General features: G+C 37.9%; 1 protein-coding gene across 1 annotated transcript in view; it reads right to left on the bottom strand.

Annotated features, from left to right (window-relative positions):
• PNPLA1 (patatin like phospholipase domain containing 1) overlaps positions 1-20,308 on the bottom strand; it is a 75,662-nt gene that overhangs the window by 34,340 nt on the left and 21,014 nt on the right. The window contains exons 2-3 of the mRNA XM_051996615.1: positions 4,086-4,318; positions 348-413 (exon numbers count right to left, since the gene is read on the bottom strand). Coding sequence (XP_051852575.1) covers positions 348-413; positions 4,086-4,318 — 299 coding nt within the window. The remainder of the gene's footprint in view (positions 1-347; positions 414-4,085; positions 4,319-20,308) is intronic.

The raw sequence follows: 20,308 nt of genomic DNA, 5'->3' as shown, positions 1-20,308 counted from the left end.
CTAGAATATAATGCTTCATGAATGCAAGAAACTGTTTATCTCATGGTTTTCAGCTAAAGTGCTGGATTTAGATCCAGGAAAAGCTGGATTCAGATCCAATCTCTTATGTTTCTATCATGGATAAATCCCTTATCATCTCTTGGTCTTAACTTGTTTCTCTGGAAAATGAGCAGATCAGACTAAGTAATCTCTTCTTAGACCCCTTTCTAACGCTAAAACAATCCTTTTATGATGTCCCCCAGACACACAGTGCTCTGAATACAGTAGGTTCCTAATAAATGCTTATTGAAAACGCTGACTTCCCCTCTTCCCAAAAGCTTCCCCTATGAAAAGACTTGAGTACCCACCTCACCCCGGTAAGTTGGTGGAATGAGGCCACAGTATACAGGTATAAAGCAGCTGCAGTAGAGTGCCTGTGGAGAGGACACAGGAGGCAATTTATAGTTAGTATCAGCCGGTGGATGCATATTTTCAGTGAAGATGTATATTCAAGTAAAAGAACTTTAAAAGAACTGAATTCAGAACTGAAGACCATTGAGATCATCTCCAGGGGTCCTCAAACTATGCCCTGCGGGCCAGATGCAGCAGCTGAGGATGTTTATTCCCCTCCCCCAGGGCTATGAAGTTTCTTTATTTAAAGGCCCACAAAACAAAGTTTTTGTTTTTACTATAGTACGGCCCTCCAACAGTCTGAGGGACAGTGAACTGGCCCCTATTTAAAAAGTTTGAGGACCCTCTAGCCCATCCTCATACTTTACAGATTAATCAAGCATTAGAAAAGGAAACGGGCAAGTCATAAATGGAGGAAAAAGAATAACAGAAGGATGGCATGAGTGTTGCAATGGTCTCAGAGAGGCAAAGAATTAGAAATTTCAGGGCACACCCATCAATTGGGGAATAGCTAAACAATTCAGGATATGATTGTAATGGAATATTTTTGTGCTATAAGAAATTATGAGAAAGATGCTTTCAGAAAAGACCTGAGAAGATTTATATGAACTGATACAAAGTGAAATGATAGAATCAAGAGAACATTGTAACATATAAAAGCAATATTGTATGATCTGTGAATGACTTAGCTATTCTCAGCAGTACATTGATCCAAGATAAACCAAAAGATTTATTTTTTAAATGTCATCTACCTTCAAAGAACAGATGGAGAATGGATATAGATTGAAGCATATTTTTTTTTACTTTATTATTCTTGATTTTTTTTTGGGGGGTGTTGGCAACATGGTTATTAGGGAAATGTTTTATGTGACTACATATGTATAATCTATATCAAATTGCTTGCCTTCTTGGGTCAGAAAGGAGGAAAAAAATTTGGAACTCAAAACTTAAAAAAGGATGTAAATTTTTTTTCATGTAACTGAATTTTTTTTTTTTTTAAAAAGGAAAATAACCAGAGGAAGTCTACCAATATGCTGAGTGGAGCTTCTGTGGGAAATTTAAAAGAAAGGCATGAACAAACATTACACCAGAGAAAAAGGGATGTATGAATAGTGGGAGTATCCACATCACTGAGAACATGACATCCTTTAAATAATTCAATTATCTTGGGGAAAGGAGATGGAAAGGGGGTCATCTCCCTTTCCAGAGACCTATCTGCTCCACTCTAATTCTTACCACCACTACCTGCTAAATTTCCCTTTGATCATGTCATCCACCTGCCCACATACCTTCTTATAGGATGAAGTCCAAATTCCTCAACCTGGCATACAGAGTATGCTTTACAGTAGCCAAGTGTTCAGGAAATATTTGTTGATTGGTGCTCAATAAATGTCCATCATTTTGTTCTTCCATTCTGTTTTATGGTGAAAGAGGAGGAGAACAGGGATGGGAAGGCTAGTGATGACATGATGCACTCATCTCTTCTCTCATAATTCTTGCTTGCATCCTTTCTATAATTTTATATGTAGTGTGGATGGTTTCTGGATAGTGTAGTCATGACTGTGGAAGGGGACAGGCAAAGTAGCAGGATGGGAGAAACCATTTTCCTTCTCTAAACTCCACCACCCAACATTATTATGAGGCTCAAATGAGGATGGAAATAACTGTAGATAGTTGGTACCGATCCTTATCCCTCTGAATATTTGTAATATTTGTTTCACCTCAGCCTAAGTGAGACAGCTCAGCACAAGGACAACTTTGGAGGGTTCCAGATTTGTGATTTCATTAATGTAGGAAGCTGACATTGTAGAAACTGCCTCTATTTATTCAGATGAGCTACACCAGTAACATATTCTTTTTTTTTAGCATACAAAGATTTATTTGGATATTGTTTACATTGTCATAGATTTAGAAGTTAGGAATAATGTAGATATTTGAGTCTTGACAGGAATAGAGATTTTACTTGATTTTATGGGTATAGGATTTAGGGAATTATTGGTGAAAAAACTCCCTCTATTCATGTAGGTCAGCACCTTCTATGCATTTTTTTTTAGTTTATTTTTTAATATACATTGTTTTATGGCAGAGATAAAAACTGTAATATACTTTTTTTTTTTTTAACAAAGGAAGTTGTACTTTATTTTATTTATTTATTCAGGTAAGGCAATTAGGGTTAAGTGACTGTCCAGGGTCACACAGCTAGGAAGTGTTGAGTATCTGAACTTGGATTTGAACTCAGGACCTCCTGACTCTAAGACCTCTATCTCTATCCTCTAAATCCATCTAGCTGCCCCTATAATATATCTCTTGAGAGAGTTGCCTGGGATTCTAAAAGGCAAAAAGACTTACCTAGGTTCACAGAGTCAGTGGGTCCTCAACCCAGCTCTTTCTGATGTCAAAGACCATCCCATACCCACTATTGAATCCTGTCTCTTACAAAGTGCAACTTATTGCAGCAGTAATTCAATCTCATTTTGTTATTGTTTTTGTTAATACAAATGTCACTGAGAGAGAGAGAGAGAGAGATAAGGGTCCTTCTTTTCCCTGGCTATTTTCTCAGGGGAGTCACACTGTAGCCAAGGCCAAGAGAAACAAGGAATACCAGAGAATCCTCTCCTGGTCTCAGGGGCTTATGGAAACAAAGAGAATTTTTGTGGAAAGCAATCATGATTCAGTAATAAGGGACATATGAGGTAACAAATAGAAATTCCTTGTTCCAAAGTGATCAAAGAAAGAGGGAAAGAATATATATAATTTAAAGGACATGTATCTCCACCAAATTATATATATATATACACATTATATATACATATATATACACATATCAAATACATACTCAGGCACATCAAATACATTCATATATATTCACACATATTCAAATATATATATGTTTATAGCAACTCTCTTTTTAGTGGCAAAGAACTGGAAATTAAGGGAATACCCATCAGTTGTGGGGCGGGGGGAATGGCTGAGTAGCCATAGACATCATAGTGGACATCATAGAATATTATTGAATCATAAGTAATGATGAAAGGGAGAGTTTAAGAGAAACCTGGGAAGACCTCTATAAATAGATACAGAGTAAAGGGAGGAAAAAAAGAACAATTGATTCAATAATAATAAAAAAAAATGGACCAACAACTGTAAAAGACTTAAAAAATTATGTGTAATGCAATAAACAACCATGATTTCAGAGAACTGATGATGAATTATGAACCCAAATTCTGAGAGAGAGAAAGAGAGAGAGAGAGAGGAGGAGGAGGAGGGAGGAAGGAGTAAAGCTTCAAGACAGAAAACACAAACATATGTTTGGAGATAATTTGAGGATTTGTTTTACTTGATTGTGCATATTTGTTTTGGTGGTTTTGTTTTTCTTTTCTTTTTCCATTGTGGGTGGAATAGAGAGAAAAGAGCTACTTCTAAATTTAAAATGCAAATTAAATGAAAATTTTTTTAAAAGAATGGTTTCTTTGGGTCTTTAGCTGACTTCTATTTTTGAAATAGTTAAAGATGATGTATATTTGTTTGAAGATTTTTCTTTTTCCAATGATGGTTATTGGAATGAAGAGAAAATAAATGCCTCTTGAAAGAAAAGAAAAACCAAGTAGTCAGGAAACCCCTGTGTTTTTTTCCTGGAACAAATCTGATCAGACCCTATCTTCTAGCCTGACCCCAGCACATTATAGCACCTTTACCTCAATGAGCTCTTCCTTGGAAGTAAATTCAGATACCACCACATTCTCCCCATCTGTCACCCGTGTGAGGGCCACATGGAGCCTTCCTGTCGCCAACTTGTAGGAATCTTCAGGCAGGACTCGGTACAGAAACTGCTTCATCATCTGGACCATCTTGCAGGAAGGAGAAAATGGCCCCAGAAAGGACTTCCGGACCTCTTCCACGCCAGTGTTTAAGACTTTAAGATACTCATCTAAGGTAAAAACAAAGGAAAGGTGATCAACATCAAAGTGCCCCAGATGGAGAGTGTCCTGAAATAATTTCTGGCTTTCAAAGGCAATCAATTAATCAACAAACAGTTATTAGAAGATCAAGACTCTACATGATCTGGTCTCACCACACCTAGACAACCCTATCTCACTTTCTTCAAGACATCTTTTTACTCCTTTTTACTGAATAGTGAGCATGATTTAGTGATTAAAGAGTTAGCTTAGAAACCAAGTATTGGATTCAGGTCCCTTTTCTTACCTGAACTGATTATGCAATCCTGAGCAAATCACTTAACCTCTCATTTCTTCAGGAAGTCTCCAAGATTATAAATTATATGAGATTATAAATTATAAAAGATTATAAATTATATATAACATAAATAATTTATAATCTTTTATAATTTATAATCTCATATAAATTATATAATATATATAATCATAAGATATATGCTAGAGGGAGTGAATACCAGTGAAATCACATATCCAGAATCTGTCCCTTATACAGGTCACACTCAGCTCCACATCTGCCCTTTTGCTCACATCATTCTCTCCACTACCTGCTTCTTCCTTCTACCCTAAACCATTTCATCCTTCAAAATCCAGTTTAAGTCCAGCTGCTTCATGAATCCTTTACTGATTAATAAGAATGTCTATGGAAAAATCATTCTCCCTTTCTCCTTCCTGGTACTATACCACATTGTAGATCATGTTTATATTTAATTTAGCTTCAATGATTTATAAACCTTGTTTTGTAAAAATTAATGAGATACTATATAAAATGAGCAATTAAGTAACACAGTGGATAGAGTGCTAGGCTCAGTGTTAGGAAGACCTTAGTGCAAATTTAGCCCCAGAAATTTTCTAGCTGTGTGACATTGGGTATGTCACAATTTCTGTCTGCCTTGATCCACTAGAGAAAGAAATGGCAAACCTCTCCAATATCTCTGTCAGAAGTCCACAGGATCATGAAGAATCAGATATGACTGAAAATCAACATATAAATATTATAGTTATTATTGTGGGTTATCTATAATTATGGATATTCATGCAAAGCTGGTCTATCTAAAGTAGGGGTTCTGAACTTGTTTTTATGATGTAGACCTCTTTGATAGTCTAGTGAAGACTCTGGATTCCTTCTCAGAATTTTTTTTTCCCCAAGAAAATTGGTGGTATGTCAGTTCCAATGATCTTGTGATGAAGAGAGCCATTTGTACCCAGAGAGAGGATTATGGGAACCAAGTGTGGTTTACAACATAGCATTTTCACTCTTTTTGTTGTTATTTGCTTGCATTTTATTTTCTTTCTCATTTTTTTCCAATTTGATTTGATTTTTCTTGTGCAGCAAGACAATTGTATAAATATTTATGCATATATTGGATTTAACATATATTTCTTTTTTCCCCCCCCTGAGGCAATTGAGGTTAATTATACCCTGTTGCCCAAGGTCATATACCTAAGAAGTGTTAGGTGTCTGAGGCCAGATTTGAACTCAGATTCTCCTGACTTCAGGGCTGGTGCTCTATCCACTGTACCACCTAGCTACCCCAGACTTAATATATATATATTTCTACCATGTTTAACATTAAAAAAAAGAAAGAAAATTGGTGGTGAGATTTGCCCAGAGTCACAGAGCTGATAAGTGTCTGAGGTCATATTTGAACTCAGGTTTTCCTTATTCCAGGACTGGTACTTTATTCAAAAGCAGCTAGAGAAAGAAATGACAGACCATTCCAAGAATAGTCCAAATGGGGTCACTAAGAGTCAGGCATGACTGAACTGGCTACATAACATCAAAAATTGTATTTAAAAAATGAAAATTGAAAAAAAGAGCCATTCATCAAACTCATACAATGTATTAAGCATATCTGACAGTGTATGCAGAATTCCATACCCATTATCCCCCATCATTTCCCAAATATGGAAGGAGCTGTCTTTTCTTATCTCTTCTCTGGGACTAAGCTTGATTAATATAATTACATAGTATTTAGTCTCACTCTTTCCTCTCCCCCTGTTCTGAGGTCAGAAAATATAGTTTAAATCCTGTCTCAAATACTTCCTAACTGTGTGACCTTCAGTAAATCTCTTAATTTTGTTTGCCTCAGTTTCCTTATTTGTAAAATGAGCAGGAGAAGGAAATGATGAGTCACTCTAGTATGTCTGCCAAGAAAACTCCAAATTCCCCTACCACTTAGTACAATGATTTGCCCATAGTAGATATTTAATAACTTCTTGGGGAGCTAGATGGTGCAGTGGATAGAGCACTGGGCTTGATCAGGAAGATCTGAATTCCAATCCAGCCTCAGAAGCTTACTAGCTAGGTGACCCTGGCTGTATGTCTTATTCCTCATCTTTTATACAGGGACATACTGGAGAAGGAAATGGCAAAAAAACAAAACAAAAAAACCCTCTAATATCTTTGCCAAGAAAATCCCATAGAAAAGTCTGTGAGCTCATGAAGAATTAGACACAACTGAACAACAACAATAAATTCTAGCTGAATTGATAAGATACAAAGGTAGACAGGACTTTGGAGTTCAACCTTCTCATTTGATACATGAGGAAACCGCGGCCAAAAAAATGTTAAATGACTTCACAGAGATCACAAAAGTATTAAACTAAAAGGCAGGATTTGAAAACATGTCCTCCATACAGAGCCAGTGAATACTGCAGTGTTAAGAACAATTATTCTCCTGCCTCCCTGCATTTTACAGGTTGGATTTGAATTCAGGTTTTCCTGGATCCAGACCCAAGTCTTAAATCTATTCATTGGTCCACCCTGATGCCAGTCAACCTCACTGGGTTGGAGCAGGTTCAATGTGAAAAAAATTCACGAACCTGAAAGAAGGAAAGTTTTATTGGCACAGAGAAGTCAGTCCTGGCAGAGAGATAAAGGTCCTAGCAGAGAAATCCTGGCAGAGAAATAAACAGAGGTGTTAACACTAACTCATCTCAGTGCCAATAAAACTTTCCTTTTGTCAGTCAAACTTTTCAGGTTTGTGGATTCTTTCACTTTGAACCTGCACTGACCAGAAGGGGATTCCCACACCTCAACTCTCTGCACTGCCACTAACTGCATCAATGAGATTAAAATGAAAATAGGAACAAAGTACTATATAAACTTCAAAACACTGTAAAAATCCCAATGATAACAATTCTAGCTATCTTTTACCAAAATAATGAACTTCCTGTCATGAGAAGGGTTCCAATAGAAAATGGATATCTTGTTAGTGATGCTATAGAGAAGATTCCAGCATTAGGTGGGAGTCACACAAAATGACCTGTGTGATAACTTCTGAATCACTATTCCTATGATTCTAAATCCATGTGATTCCTATAAGACAATATCATAACATAGTAACTCCTGATGTCCTCACAAACAGTTCCATAAAGCAGGACACTAGCGATTCTAGAGATAGAAACCAAAAAACAGAAAAGTTTAAGCATTTGTCCAGTGTTAAAAAGCAAGTGAGTACCAGAACCAAGACTAATAATCATTCCTTGAATTTATAGCTTTAAAACTTTACTATCCATTATCTCGATAGAGTGAATAATATTTCAACAAAAAGACCCCAGCTCTTTAGTAGTTGGGTAGGCCTTAGAGAAGAGCATTAATAGGAGAGAGCCTGAATTACTGTCCAAGCTACTCCCAGAAGCAAGCAGGGAGGAACACTTACAGGATTATTTTAAGTGGACCTTTTATTGTCTTAAGCAAGGCTTTGTTGCAGTAGGCCCTTGTTGGATTCCTTGTCAAATTCCTTGTATTGATGAAATTATCATAACCCTATAGTTACTGTGTCTGATGAGAAGGCCAAGTTATAGATGTCAACCCCAGAAATTATCTTTCTTCTATAAAAACATCTGCTGGTATTCCACTTTTTCTGCTAATTCCTTTTTGGAGGCTAATTCCCTTTAAGGTTAACCTGCCAGTCAATGGCATAATCCTCTCTGAATTTATTAGGACCTGTCCACCTTATGGAAGCAAGTTCTCTAGGAATTTTGTCTGTTTTATGGTGTCTTTCTCCTTGTTATAGCAGAAACTCACCCTGCTTTAAAGATGTTTTTCCCCTTGTTATTGGGGTTTTTTCCTGTTTAGGAAATGTGAATTTGTTTAATGTGAAAATTTTAATGTGAATTCTCCTAAGGAACTTAGCAGCTTTGCTTTTTAATATAGGGAGGGTCTAAATCTTACAAATTTTGTTGTAATACCAGCCCCAAATCCCAATATATGGCAAAAAAAAAATGCCAACCCTGAACCCCAATATTTGGTGGCCGCATAGGGAAAGTCTTGGAATTCCAATAATTGGGGGGATTCAAAACTTCTGCACATTTGACCCAGATAGCAACCCTGTAAAGACAAGCAGAGCAGAAAGTGTTTCCAAATTACAGATGAAGAAACTAATCCTTGAAGAAGTAATGTGATTTACCAAAGGGTCACACAGTGAATCACTGGCAAATTCAGGACAAAACAAAACCATCTAGTGCTTTTTATTATCCCACATATCTCCCAGGAAACATATGCAGAGCAACATAGTAAGAATTAGAGTTAAAGGTTCTGAGTTCAGATTCTGAGTTCTCTGTCTCTTACTTCCTATATGAAGAAAATCATTTTCTTCTCTAGGACCATTTTTTTTTTTTTAAACCAGCAAAGTGAGGCAATTGAATTAGATGGTGTCTGAGGCTCCTTCTGGAAGTCTAAGAGTCTAAATTAGATCTTTAAAAAGTGAGAGTGCCTCATTTGGTTTCCCTACTGAGAAGTATGAATAACAATCTTTACTTGGATTAACTCTGCAGTGCTGTGGAAAGAGCCCTGATTTGGAGGTAGGACCTGGATTTTACTTCAGTCCTGCTTCTTAAGTTCCTGTAGGATTTTAACTTCTTGTAGGAATTTCCTTTCCTTCATCCTTACCTTCCTCATCTCTCAAACAAGTCAACTCAATTAAATGATTACTAAGATCCCTTCTGTCCCTTATGGTCCAAAGCATCATGGAAATGTTGGTGATTAAGACAATGCAGGGAAGTACTGGGTTGCTAAAAGCATGAAGGTTAGGATGTTAATGAACAGGTTGTTTATAAGTATGACTACAAATAAGCAATTTTCCCCTCCTTTCCCTGAAGGGAAGGCAGGAAGACAATCTTGAATGTAATTAAACAACAAGAGAGTACAGATACCAAGGTATGTGCTCATATCTGGGACCCACCTGAGGAGACAGACAAGCTGCCTGCCCACACTCAGGGTGTGGCCACCCCTCTTTTTCTGGATTCTTTATTAGTAGCTCTCACTACGCCCCTAATGACCTTTTCCCAACATGCCTTCAGAATCCTGAAAAGTTGGATTCAGGTGGAAGCTAAGTGGGCAGGTCTTACAGTTTAGGGTTCATGTTTTCCCCTTTTTATAAGGATTGTGAAAAAGAAGGGAACCTTTCCTTGAATTCTGCTTTACTAAGAGTCACATCCAATGTTGGTGGAGGAAAATTCCCTATACCAGCAGGTACCCTCTCTGAGATTTAGTTTCTTCCTTTGGAAATAAGGCAGGGGGAGACTAGATGGGGGACACTAGTTTCTAAGATGCCTTCTAATCGAATACATTCATTCAATAAACATGCATTAGGTGACTACTATGTACCAGATGCTAGGGAATACAAAGACCAAAAGGATAAAGAAACAATTTCTACCCTCAGGAAACATTCATTCTATTTAGGGAAAACAAAATAAATGGAGAAAATTAAATATTTGATGGATAGATAGATAATGTAGATATATGCATATATATATATATATCTTTATATTTCTATATGCATATATACACATACATATCTACATGCATGGAAATTATAAATTTGCATCAGCATTCTTTCCACCAGTTTGGAGTCTCACATAAAATGTTTAAGATTTGCCTGGAAACTCTGGCTATGCTCACAGTAATATTCTTTTTTTTTTTTTTTTTTTTTTTTGCTGAGGCAGTTGGGGTTAAGTGACTTGTCCAGGTACACACAGCTAGGAAGTATTAAGTGTCTGAGATCAGATTTGAACTCAGGTCCTCCTGACTTCAGGGCTGGTGCTCTATCCACTGCACCACCTTGCTGCCCCTGCAATAATATTCTGTATTGGCTAAGATGACAGGAAAAGATCATGATAAATGTTGGAGGGGAGGTGGGAGAACTGGGACACTGATGCATTGTTGGTGGAGTTGTGAAATGATCCAACCATTCTGGAGAGCAATTTGAAATTATGCCCAAAGGGCTATCAAACTGTACATACCCTTTGATCTGGCAGTATCTCTACTGGGCTTGTCTCCCAAAAACATGATAAAAAAAGGGAAAAGGACCCACATGTGCAAAAATGTTTGTAGCTTCCTTTTGTGTAGGGGCAAGGAAATGGAAAGTGGGTGGATGCCCATCAATTGATGATTGGCTGAATAATTTATAATATATGAATGTAATGGGATGTTACTGTTACATATGAAATGATGAGCGGGCTGATTTTAGAAAAGCTTGGACTTACATGAACTGATGCTAAGTGATGTGAGTAGAACCAAAAGAACATTGTACACAGCAACAAAGGATTATGTGATGATCAACTGTGATGAACTTGGCTTTTTTCAACAACGAGGAGAATCGAGGCAATTCTAATAGACTTGGGAAAGATCCATCTGCATTCAGATTGAACTATGGAGAATGATTAAGGATCAAAGCATAGTATTTTCATCATTTGAGGGGTGAGGGAAGAGAGTTGTTGCTTGCTTGCTTTTTTCTTTCTCTTTTTTTCCCTTTTGAACCAATTTTTCTTGCATAGCATGACAAATAGGGAAATATGTTTACAAGAATTGTACATATTTAACCTATATTGGTTTGCTTGCTGTGCAGGGGAGGAGGGAGGAAGGAAGAGAGGGAGACAATGTGGAACAAAAGTTTTGCAGAGGTGAGTATTAAAAACTATCTTTATATAAATATCTTGAAAAAGAAAATGCTCTTTTAAAAACCAGGAAAAATCCAATAACAGTCTATGTTTATGAGTTCAATCATGAGATCTGGGTTCTAGTTTCAGCTCGGCTACTTCTTAACTTTAAGCAAGTAACTTTATCTCTTAGTATCTGTTTTCCTCATCTGTAAAAAGGAAAAAAATAATATGGTTACTATAACCACTGATTGTGAAGGCTGAGCTTTTAGAACACACAATAGTTGCTTTGGGGAACAATCCCACGTTACATGAGTATGTATGACTCTGGGAAGGAGAAAGACAGAAGAGAAAGACAAACACACACAGACATACACATACACATACAATGTACACAGAGACAGACAGACACAGAGACAAACACAAAAAAGAGAGACAGAGAGACACCAAGCTCAGAGAAACAGAGGCAGATACACACACACAAAGACAGAGAGAAAGAGAAACAGACACAAGAGATAGAGAGATAGACACAGATACACAGAGAGACAAGGACATACAGAGAGAGAGAGAGACTGAGAGAAAGACACAGAGAGAGAGAGAGAGAGATAAGAGAAAGAGAGAGAGAGAGAGGAGAGAGAGAGAGAGAGACTGAGAGAAAGAAAGAGAGAGAGAGAGAGAGAGAGAGAGAGATACACAGAGATAAGGACATACACAGAGAGAAAGAGAGAGAAGGAGAAAGAGAGAGAGACAGAAAGACTGAGAGATAGAGACAGGCAGTGACAGAGAAGAGACACAAAGAAAAATTTGAATTCAAATTCTGGATGATCTTTCATATTAAAAGGAGATGTGTGGGATCATTATCACAGATGTCTCCCCACTGCCTACATCTAAAGAGATTAGGAGAAAAAAATACCAAAGAAACACTGATGATGGTGGGATGGATTAGGTATCATGAACTATAGTAGCCAAATTGGGTGAAACTACCATTTACGTTCTTCCACCAGGGCAGTAAGGTGGTACAGTGGATAGAGTACCCTAAGAGCTAGGTTCAAATCCAGCCGCAGACACTTTCTAGCTGTGTGACTCTGGCAAGTCACCTAATCCTGTTTGCCTCGGTTTCCTCCTCTGTAAAATGAGCTTGAGAAGAAAATGGCAAACCACTCCAATATCTTTGCCAAAAAAACTCCAGATGGGTCATAAAGAGTCAGATATAACTGAACAAGGAAAGGCACCAAGCATCGAACTTTCAGGATTCTGCTCTTTGCCATCAGAAAGTGAAGGATCTTGTATTTCAATGTCTTTACCGATTAGCTTACTTACCCCATCCCCAAGTGATTGATGGTTCTTGTTTCAGTTCTCTAAATATATATAACTGATTTAGTAGGACAAATATCTCATTAGATACTTATTGTTCAAAATCAGTGCCAGGAATAAACAGAATAGCCTCACCCAGTGTCTGGTTTTGGAGACAGTCCCTGGGGCTACACTGTGGTAAGACCAGTGAGCCTGCCTGGGAACCAGGCCCAGACTCTGCTCCAGAGCCCCCTGCAGTGTTCTGAGCAGGCCCAAAATGGAAAGGGGTAGGGAGAGAGATCAATGAAGGCCAGCAAGAGTATTTATAGAACCAGATTCACCTCAAGACAAAAGATAAGCCCAGACTGAAGGCAGAGACATAGGAGAGGTGGGCTTTCCTTGGCTTCTTTCATCCCTGGCCCTTTTGGCTACAAATCAGCTAGGTGGAACAATGGATAGAATGCTGGGCTTGGAATCAGAAAGATATCTCCCTGAATTCAAATCTGGCCTCAAGACAGTTAGTAGTGTGTGACTTTGGGCAAGTCATTTCACCCTGTTTGCCTCAGTTTCCTCATTTGTCAAATGAGCTGGAGAAGGAAATGGCAAGCTCCTCCTGCATCTCTGCCAGAAAACCCCAGATGAGGTCACAGAGTTAAATATGACTGAAAAAAACTGAACAACAACAGAGCCACTAAGGCCTCATTATACTACAGTACAGGATGTTGTGAGAAGTAAATGAGATAATATATTTAAAGCATTATGCCCACATCAGCTTAACTGTTTGATCACAGGATTCCTTGTTCCCCAAGGCCCCTTCTAGTACCTATGAATTAAATCAATTATCCATGAGGAAGGAGAGCATGCTAAGAGAATGGAAAGAAAAGTCTAAATATTTTATTTTTGGTTATTTTTTTGGACTCTGAAATTGCGGGAATTGGCAATAACATATCTCAACCGTGTCAGCAATTACTGAGGAGCTGAGAAACTAATTTCCCCATAGTTTAGCAGTCAGGAAGCTTTCTTTTATAACATAGACCCATTTGGCAATCTGATGAAACCTCAGTTCATGGTTTTTAAAGACATCAAGTAAAGTATACAGGATTACAAAAGAAGTCAATGATATTAAAATATGTTTTTCAAAAACAAGTACATGGAACCTAGGTTAAGAATCCCTGTGTTGAATTATCTCCCAGCTGAGATTTCTTTTCTTCTTCCTTACTCTGTCCAAGTTAAGGCAAAAAGATCCCTTTTTAATCTTCCCTGAGCTAGTGGGAAAGTAATTAAGCATTTTAGCTAAAAAGACTTCTAGCTGGACTGGAGGACAAAGAAAGGCAAACAAGAGTTAATCTTAAATGAAATTGTGCACTTGTAATGATGGCATCTTGAAAGGAAGCTTTGGAGTGGATTATAATATGAGCCCTGTTGATTCACTTCCTCAGTTTAAGCAAAAGGGCTGAATCCAGAGTCCACCTTTTACTAGTTATGTGACTTAGGGCAATTCACTTAAGCTCTTCTTACCTGGAAAATGTAAAACATTTAAATATATATATATATATATATATATAAATAATGTACATATAATATATAAATATGTATTTATATATATTTAAATGTTTTATATTTTCATATATACAAACACATAGATGTGTATATTTATATAGATATAGATGATTAATATTCACACACACAGTATGCTCATAAAGTTAGAGCTTTTTGTTATTCCAGATTTTTCATGACCCCATTAGGGATTTTCTTGGAGCAAAATTTATTGGAGCAGTTTGACATTTCCTTTTCAAGCTCCTTTTATATTTGAAGAACTGAGGTAGAGTTAAATGACTTGCCCAGAGTCACATAGCTATTAAGTATCTGAGGCTATATTTGAACTTGGGAAATTGTGATCTTCCTGACATTGGGCCTAGCACTCTGTCCACTGTACTTGCTTTTTGCGGAGTTCCTTATCTGTAAAATAGAGACATACTCAAGAAAGAAGTGATAAACCACTTCTATATTTCTGCCATGAAAATCCCAAATGGGATCACAGCGAGTCAAACATGACTGGAAAATGACTTCTATATCTAATAGATCAACTAGCTAACAAGCTCTCAGACGTACTGAAGAACAGTGAGAGCTGGAAGAGACAAGGTCCTTTCTCAGAGGTGTGATCTTGAGCAAAGAAATGAATTTTGACCTCTCTGAGCTTCTCTCTTCCTCTGTGCAGTAAAGGTAAACCTCCCTTCCAAACCCTTCAGTATTGCCGAAAAGGAAAAAGTCAGGAGGGCACATACTGAATCTTGCGTGTTAACTATGACTTCATTTCCACATCTGTAAAATGGGCATTATAATGAATGCCTACCTCTAGGTCATTGGGAGGCTTAGATGAAGGAAGGTATTTAGGGCTTTAAGCAAAGCTCAGAGTCCCATGCAAAGAAAAGCAGCATTTAGAAATTTAGATTTAGAGCTAGAAAGGTCTTAGAGATCTAGAGAGCTTAGAGAAAGAGCTAGAAAGAGTTTAAAAGTCATTGAATCCAATCTATTTCATTCCCTTTCCTTTCCTTATTTTACTGCAGAAGCGGTAGACAGAGAACCAGACTCAAAACCAGGAAGATCCGGGTTCAAATTCTGGCTCTGATACATATTGGTTATATCTCTGAGCAAATCATTTTAACTACTCCATAACTGCTCGAAGCAACACTAAGACTTTAATTAGTAGAAGAGAGGCCTTTGGAACAAATTGTTCTCATCCATTCATTCCATGGGGATAAGTCTTGACATGCTTGGAGTAGACAACACCCCCTTAACACATTGAGGGGATTGTGGCCCTTCAGTTACCCTCAAACTGGCTTAGCCCATCTTCTAAGATAGTTTATGAAGGTGCCACTGGGCAAGCTACAGCTTTTTGGAATCATAGGTGAGAGCTGGGTGAAAAGTGGACACCTAAGGTGATTTTCAGCCCTGGAAAGCACTTGACAAGCTCTCACATCCAAGGCAGTACTGACCCACATAAATTAGGAAATTTAGTTCTATATTAGTATTTGGTAAAGTTGGTGATTTCTTTTTGGGGAGTCCCCAATATTAATAAAATCATAGATCTTGTCCCTATCTCCTATTTCCCATTTTATAAAAAGGGAAACTGAAGTCCCCAAAGGTTTAACTTGGCCACAAAGGAAGAATGTGAAGCTGGTCTATTTGACCTCCCATCCATTCTCATAATGTATGAACCATGGAAACCAGATGTGAACCAAGTAGAACCAGGAAAATAAGAAATGAGCAAAACTACATGCCCTAGGAAGGCTTTGTCTGCAGCTCCTACTTATTCCCAGACTGTGGGAGAAAAATCCCCTAAATGGGGATATAAGTTACTTCAATTTTTTTTTTTCCTGAGGCAATTGGGGTTAAGTGACTTGTCAGGGTCACACAGCTAGGAAGTATTAGGTACCGCAACATTCAATCTACTAACCAGTACTCTGATGAGTCCTCAGTTTGCCCCTCTAAAAAATGTTGTATAGTTGATAGAAAAATCTCTTTATAGTCAGAAGAGCTGGAAGGCATCTAAGAGGCTATTTAATACAAAAATCTCCTTTTAAATAATGATGAATGTTGGAGGGGATGCGGGAAAACTGGGACATTGATGCATTATTGGTGGAATTGTAAACGGATCCAACCATTCTAAAAAGTTGTCATACTGTGCATACCCTTTGATCCAGTAGTGTTTCTACTGGGCTTATACCCCAAAGAGATACTAGAGAAGGGAAAGGGACCTGTATGTGCCAAAATGTTTGTGGCAGCCCTGTTTGTAGTGGCCAGAAACTGGAAAATGAATGGATGCCCATCAACTGGAGAATGGTTGGGTAAATTGTGGTATATGAATGTTATGGAATATTATTGTTCCTGTAAGGAATGACCAGCAGGATGAATACAGAGAAGATTGGAGAGACTTACATGAACTGATGCTGAGTGAAATGAGCAGAACCAGGAGATCATTATATATCTCAACAACGATACTGTATGAGGATGTATTTTGATGGAAGTGGATTTCTTTGTCAAAGAGACCTAACTCAGTTTCAATTGATAAATGATGGACAGAAGCAGCTACACCCAAAGAAAGAACACTGGGAAATTAATGTAAACTCTTTGCATTTTTGTTTTTCTTCCCGGGTTATTTTTATCTTCTGAATCCAATTCTCCCTGTGCAACAAGAGAACTGTTCGGTTATGCAAACATATACTGTATCTAGGATATACTGCAACATATCTAACATATATAAAACTGCTTGCCATCTAGGGGAGGGGGTAGAGGGAGGGAGGGGAAAAATTGAAACAGAAACAAGTGCAAGGGATAATGTTGTAAAAAAATTAACCTGGCATGGATTCTGTCAATATAAAGTAATTATTAAATAAAAATTTAAAAAAAAGTTATTAAAAAAAAAAAACTTCAAGACATAAATAAATAAATAATTTTTAAAAAAAAAAAAATCTTCTTTTATACAGTGATTAGAGGCACCATAGTGCTCAGGGCCCCTATCCTAGAGTCAGGAAGACTCATCTTCCTAAATTAAAATCTGACCTTGGTCACTTACTAGCTATGTGACCCTGGGCAAGTCATTTAGCCCTGTTTGCCTCAGTTTCCTCATCTGTGAAATGAACTGGAGAAGGTAATGGCAAATCCCAAGTGGGGCCACAAAGAGTCAGATGTGATTGAACAATTCATTTTAAAAGGAAAGAAACTGAAGCCCAGATCACCTAAAGAAGAAGCATCAGAGGGTAGATCCTCCAGTGGCTCTCAAACTTTTGTTTTCAATATCTTTATCCTATTAAAAATTATTGAGGATCTCTCCAAAGAGTTTTTGTTTATCTAGATTATATTTATAGACATTTACCATATAGGAATAAAAACTATTTTTGAATTTGTAGACCCTCTAAAAGGGTTTCAGAGATCCCCAGGATTCTCTAGACCATATTTTGAGAACCACTGTACCCTTTCTCTGTAGTTAGAGATCTTCAGGTATTCCCACACTGACTCAGCATTGAATCCGTTCTCCTTCCTAGTTGTATGAACTGAAGTAGATCACCCCTCTTAGTCTCAGTTTCAACTGTCAAATTCAGAGGTTGGACAAGATCATCTCTAAGGTCCCTTTCAGCTCCGATATTTTTTCCCCTTTACTACTTCAGATCAGTTCAGAATAAAGTCCCTTGCAGGAGATAAGTTCTTAGGAATTTTTTAATCTGTCAGCCCTAGATTTAGTTGCTAAGCAACCTGCTTCAGGTTCAGCCATTTATCTATAAAGGATTTTTTCTCGGTGTTTTCTTGGCCTTGCCACATGCCACCTTCCCCCACTGTGGTATCTGCTAAGAGAGAGAGAGACAGAGACAGGAGAGAGGCAGAAACAGACAGAGACAGAGAGACAAAAACAGAAGAGACACAGAGACAAAGAAGGACGGAGAGAGACAGAGAGAAAAAAAGAGAGGGAGGAACAGAGGATAGAGACAGAGAGAGGAGGAGGAGAGAGAGAAACAGAGACAGAGAGGGAGGGAGGGAGGAATAGAGGGAGAAAAAGAGAGAGACAGAAACATAAGAGACACACAGAGAAGGAAGAAGAGAAATAGAGAGAGAAAGAGAGGAACAGAGACAGAGAGAAAGGGAAAAAGGGAAGAAAGAGAGAGAGAGAGAGAGAGAGAGAGACAGACAGACAGACAAACAGACAGACAGAGAGACATAGAAAGCAGGAGTGGGAGCGGGAAGAAGGAAGGGAAGGAGAGAGAAACACCTCAACATCAATGTTCCAAAATTACTTGTCATTCCCAAGAAAGTGGGAGGAGTCACAGAGACTCCCCAGGGGAACCTACTGAAGCTGCCACCCTTCCCAAACAATAACCTCAACAATTTAATAAAAGCCACCATCCAATGAAGTGAGTGTACTGTTTGATAGAACAACTCAGGCCAAACAGTTGCCTTGCCCTGGGGTGCATCCATCTGGAAAGCGGGCGAAGTTTGTGTTCCATTTCCCCTGCCCTACCTCCTATCACTCAGTGCACTCCAGGCATCTTTTAGATCTGATAAACTCATTCACCCTTTGCTAACTGCAAGGACTCATTCAGCTATGACCTTTTAGAGGGACAGAGGATCTGACCCCATTATCTCCTCTGATCTTCACAACACATTCTTATGAGGTAAATACTACAATTATTATTGTTCCCATTTTAGAATTAAGAAAATTAAAACGCCCAAAGTCACATGAATAATTAGTGCTGGTGTTTCAGGGGCAGCTAAATAAAGCAGTGGATAGAGTGCCAAGTCTGGAGTCAGAAAATCATCATCTCAGATCCTACCTCAGACACTAACTAGCAGTGTGACCCTGGGTTTAATTTCTTTCTGCCTCAGTTTCCTCGTCTATAAAATGGAGATAACAATCATAGCACCTACTTCCTATGGTTGTTGTGACTATTTCTCATCATATCAGGGCTAGATAGCCACTAACAACATGTTAGAACTGTCAAAACCAATCTAGATTCCCAAAGAACCAATGATGAAATGAAGGGTTAGGGTTCTTAAGCCAGGGCCTAAGACTGTTTTTTTCTAACATTTTAAAAACTATTTCAATATAGATAACGATGTGGACTTACTCTCTTCCCCTGTCAGGAAGAGCCCGTCTGGTTATTATTCTACATAACCAAGTCCTAGACTATCCAGTTTGCATAAATTGTAAAGATGGAATTTCAGCTTCCATTGTCTATCCCCCAATCTTTGTGCATCTTTAAGTTATTTGTTTTAATTTTAATACGTATTGCTTCATAAATCATGTTGGGAGAGAAAAATCAGAACAAAAGGAAAAAAACAATGGGAGAGAAAAAAAAACAGAAAAAAGAAACAAATATAGCACCACGGTTCTTTTTCTGGATGCAGATGGCATTTTCTGCCCAAAGTCTATTTATTGGGATTGCTTGGATCATTGAACCACTAAGAAGAACCAAGTCTTTCATAGTTGATCATTCCACAGTCTTGCTATTATTGTGTACAATGTGTTCCTGATTCTGATTGTTTCATTCAGCATCAGTTTGTGTAAATCTTTCTAGGCCTTCCTAAAAATCAGTTTGTCCATTATTTTTTATAGAACAATAGTATTCCATTACTTTCAACTTATTCAGACATTCCGCAATTGATGGGCACCACTCCTTTTCCAATTCATTGCTCCCACAAAAAAGAGTTTTACATGTGGGTCTTTTCCCACCTTTAAGATTTCCTTGGGATACAGACTCAGTAATGGCACTGCTGGATCAAAGGGTATGCACAGTTTTACAGCCCTTTGGGCATAGTTCCAGATTGCTCTCCAGAATATTTGGATCATTTCATAACTTCACTAACAATCTATTAGTATCTATGCATCTTTAAATAAGCTTTGAGATATTGATTAGCATAGCTTTAGACAGGTTTGGAAGTTGGTCTGCCAACTGCATTCCATCTGGCTCTTTGATTCCTCCCTCTGAATTCCCATCTTCTTTTCCATAGGGACTGAAATCAGCTGAAAGAGACATCCTCCATGAAGCCTTCCCTGACTAATCCAGCCCCAACTCATCTTTTCCTCATCTGAATTTTTTTAGCATTTAAAGTTCTATAATACAATATAAATGGGAGGATTTTTTCTTTCTCATTTTATTTCTTTTGATATGATTTTTCTTGAGCAGCATGACAAATGCAGAAATATGTTTAGAAGAATCACACATTATTAAGCTATATTGGATTATTTGCTGTCTAGGGGAAGGGTGGGGGAAGAGAGGGAGAAAAATTGGAAT

This window comes from Antechinus flavipes, chromosome 4, assembly GCF_016432865.1.
Source record: "Antechinus flavipes isolate AdamAnt ecotype Samford, QLD, Australia chromosome 4, AdamAnt_v2, whole genome shotgun sequence".
NCBI lineage: Eukaryota > Metazoa > Chordata > Mammalia > Dasyuromorphia > Dasyuridae > Antechinus > Antechinus flavipes.
This window is presented reverse-complemented; position numbering and strand designations above follow the sequence as displayed.